This window comes from Corvus brachyrhynchos, unplaced genomic scaffold, assembly GCF_000691975.1.
Source record: "Corvus brachyrhynchos isolate BGI_N302 unplaced genomic scaffold, ASM69197v1 scaffold1103, whole genome shotgun sequence".
NCBI lineage: Eukaryota > Metazoa > Chordata > Aves > Passeriformes > Corvidae > Corvus > Corvus brachyrhynchos.
In genome coordinates, this window is record NW_008236980.1 from 261,258 (window position 1) to 264,224 (window position 2,967).

At 60.0% G+C, this 2,967-nt stretch overlaps 1 protein-coding gene across 4 annotated transcripts; it reads right to left on the reverse strand.

Moving 5' to 3' along the window:
- Positions 1 to 6: 6 nt before the first annotated feature.
- On the reverse strand, positions 7 to 2,967 carry LOC103611853 (membrane-spanning 4-domains subfamily A member 15). Of its 4 annotated transcripts, none has more exons than XM_017728650.1 (6): positions 2,787 to 2,967; positions 1,348 to 1,740; positions 1,045 to 1,164; positions 786 to 845; positions 292 to 447; positions 7 to 211 (listed from the first exon to the last, which is right to left on the reverse strand). In XM_017728650.1, exons 2-6 carry the CDS (start codon positions 1,516 to 1,518, stop codon positions 41 to 43), a joined length of 678 nt encoding a protein of 225 aa, XP_017584139.1. In that variant the 5' UTR covers positions 1,519 to 1,740; positions 2,787 to 2,967; the 3' UTR covers positions 7 to 40. The 4 variants fall into 4 exon arrangements, with proteins under 4 accessions (XP_017584139.1, XP_017584141.1, XP_017584138.1 ...); XM_017728652.1 differs by lacking the exon at positions 2,787 to 2,967 and adding an exon at positions 2,154 to 2,425 and having other exon boundaries at positions 1,357 to 1,740; XM_017728649.1 differs by lacking the exon at positions 2,787 to 2,967 and adding an exon at positions 2,154 to 2,402.

Genomic DNA, 2,967 nt, shown 5'->3' on the forward strand with positions numbered 1-2,967 from the left:
CCGGCTTGGGGCGGCCCTGCGGAGGGAGGAAGGGTGTGGATCAGCATTCCAGGGACTTGCAGGGATTCCCGGGGATCCCCGCCTCCCTCACCAGCTGGGTGTATGTGTGCTGCCGGGCAGCGTCGTATCCAAACGCCAGCACCGCCACGGCCACGCAGAATTCCAGGAGGCCGAGGAGCACGAAGGTGGAATCCAGCGCGTTGCTCAGGGTCTGCAAGGAGGAGAGAGGGAATATCCCGGGATCCACCACCCGGACAGGACCTGGATCCTTGAAATCCTGGGTGTCCGTACCTTGCTGCGCGTGTTGAGGCACCATTCCGGGCGGGTCTGGAAGGGTTTGGGGTTCTCGCAGCCGGGCACATGCCGGGTGACGGCCGTGCCGTGGATCCCAGTGGCCACCAGCGTGCCCAGGACAATGCCCACGTTGACCACGCAGCAGGTCTTGATCTGCGGGAAGCACCCGGTGACACGGACCCCGGGAAGGGCTGCTTCCCACATGGATTATTAGACTGGGATCAAAGAGCTCCTGGAGAAAGCGCCCAGTTTTGTCCCACTCATCCCACAGTGATTCCAGAAGCCATGAGGGGCTCCTGGACCTTCCATCCCCCTCATCCCACAGTGACCCCAACCCCCGTCCTCCATGTGGGAGAGCTGGGCACTTCCTGAGGGGGAGACTGGCCTGTGGATCCCGTGGGATGAATCCAGGCTGTGGAGGGGTCCCGGCAGCTGCTGGAAGGGACATAAGGAATGGGGGGAGACGTTGTTCCTCCCAGCCTGGATCTTACCAGCACGGGGCTGTCTCTCCTTTCGCTTTCCACCAGCAATGAGCCCGAGACTAGGAGCTGCTTGGAAAACAGCGGGAATTGGTGTCAGCAGCAAGGCACCCTTCCCAGTGTCCCTTCAGCTGGGAATTGGGGTTCAGGGATGCACAAGCACCCCAGAATGTTGGGGGGGGGAGGGGGGGGTGGGGGTCAGTGGACACCTGGATATTGTCCCCAGTCCACCAGGACTCCCTGTGATTCCCATGTCCTTATCCCAACTTACCAGGATCCCAAGCCAGAAGAGGATCCCACTGGCCACAGGGAGGGAAGGGTTCCTGTGCTCCGACGCTGTCAGGATGATCCCAAAGCAGATGTGGACGATTCCAGTGAAGATATGGATGGTCTGGGGAAGGATGAGGGAGAGGGATCCCAATCCCATTGCTGTGAGACGCATCCCACCCCAATCCCACGTCACAGTGCCGGGAGGGGACTGGGATGGGCACCTGTCCCAATATCCCCTCCACCCAGCAAGACAACCCCTGCGGATCCCCAATCCCTGCTGTGCCCCTGGAAGGCCGTGTCTCACCCCCAACACCTTGGGATGAGCCCTCCGGAAGCCTTGTGTTTGGAATGACGTCCTGGCAGGCGCAGGCGTCTGGGAGCCCGAGGCCAGCTGGGCCGCCCGGGGATCCGTGGCCGGGATCACCTCCGTGATGATCCTCACACTGCCGGCATCGGTCACCGTGGTGGCTGCCATGGCCTGGGAATGAGCCCGGGAAGCTGAAGGAATTTCCCAGGTGCCTTCCTCCTCCTCCTCCTCGCCACAGTCCCTTCACTGTCCGCAATCCCCGGGAGGCGCCGGCCAGGCAGGGACACGCTCCCGCTGCCCTTTGCTCCTTGCGGGAAGCGCGCTCATGGAATTCTCGTCAGGCCCCTCTTGCTCAACAAGGCAGCTTTGCCAACGGAGGCTCCCAAAATCCTGCACGGGAAGAGGGAGGGAGGGACAAAGGAACCCCTCTCAGGGCTCTGCAGCCTTGGGAAGGGTTGGATATTTTTCCCTCGGGATGCTCCCAGAGCCCCTTTTTCCCAGCGTTGAGTGAGTCCTTGCCATCCCAAATTGTGGAGGCTTTGCTTGGGAATCACCCCTGCAATTAGCCCAGCACCTAACAAGGTGTTCACAACCTAACCCTGCCCACTTCCTGGGAAAAACACTGATGGAGACGGGAAACTTCATAAACCCCGTCATAAAGGAAGCTCCTTTATTGCCATTTCTGGGAATTCTCCCTCCTCCATCCCTGTGGATTTGTCCCCAGTGAGGACGCACAGGAGGGATCCAGGGATCCGTGGCCAGCTCCATCAGGAGCCAAAGGGAAAGGAGATACCATTACTTACCATGGGAAGTGGGAGCTCGGGCTGGGAATGGAGCCACCACACATGGTGAAGGCATCCCGGGGGATTCGGAGGCCCCTTCCTGCCTCCATCCCTCCTTCCTCCCAGAAAATGGCCGTGGCCTTTTCTCCAGGAGGGTTGGGATACCCCGTGCCGACCTGGAGGGCCTCCTCAATTTTCCTGGATGTCTGATGTATGCAGGGTAGGAATTCCTTGGTGAAACAGGAATTTTTAGGGCCGGGATTCTGGCATCACCCCAACACCTCTCTCTCTGCCTGGGAAAGGACAGGACCGTCCAGCCGAGGATTTCAGGACCAGGTGGGGCAACTTTTGGAAGTGTTTTTTCCTTCTCTCTGGCTCTAGAGGGAGCTGAGAGGCCGGGTTTGGAAGCACCGCGCTTCCAGAGCTCGGGATATGCTTCCAGCCCTGCTTGGATGAGGCTTGGAACAAGCTGGACTAGTGGGAGGTGTCCCTGCCCATGGCAGAGGGGTGGAGCTGGATGATCCTTAAGGTCCCTTCCATCCCAAACCATTCCAGGATTCCGTGCCCTCCCCGTGCTCCCGCCCACCAGGGAACGGGACACCCCCTCCAAAGTGGCTGAAATCACATCCCGAAAAAAGAGCTGGAAGAACAGACCTGGAAAGCAAAGAGCAGCGACCCTGGTCTCCATCCCGGCTCCGATGGCATTCCTCCATCCTGCATCCCCGATGGAAGCGAGCGCTTGGCCTTGTAAAGGGCTGCATCTGGCGGCACGGCTTTCCAGGAAAAACACGGACATGGACGGGATTCAGCCTCTTCATCACGTTCCTGATGCCTC

Coding starts and splice junctions, on each gene's coding strand:
- LOC103611853 (XM_017728650.1), bottom strand. CDS start 1,518: ATGGCAGCCACCACGGTGACCGATGCCGGCAGTGTGAGGATCATCACG. Junction 846..1,044: donor TCTTCTGGCTTGGGATCCTG/GTAAGTTGGGAT, acceptor CTGTTTTCCAAG/CAGCTCCTAGTCTCGGGCTC. Junction 212..291: donor GCCTCAACACGCGCAGCAAG/GTACGGACACCC, acceptor TCCTCCTTGCAG/ACCCTGAGCAACGCGCTGGA.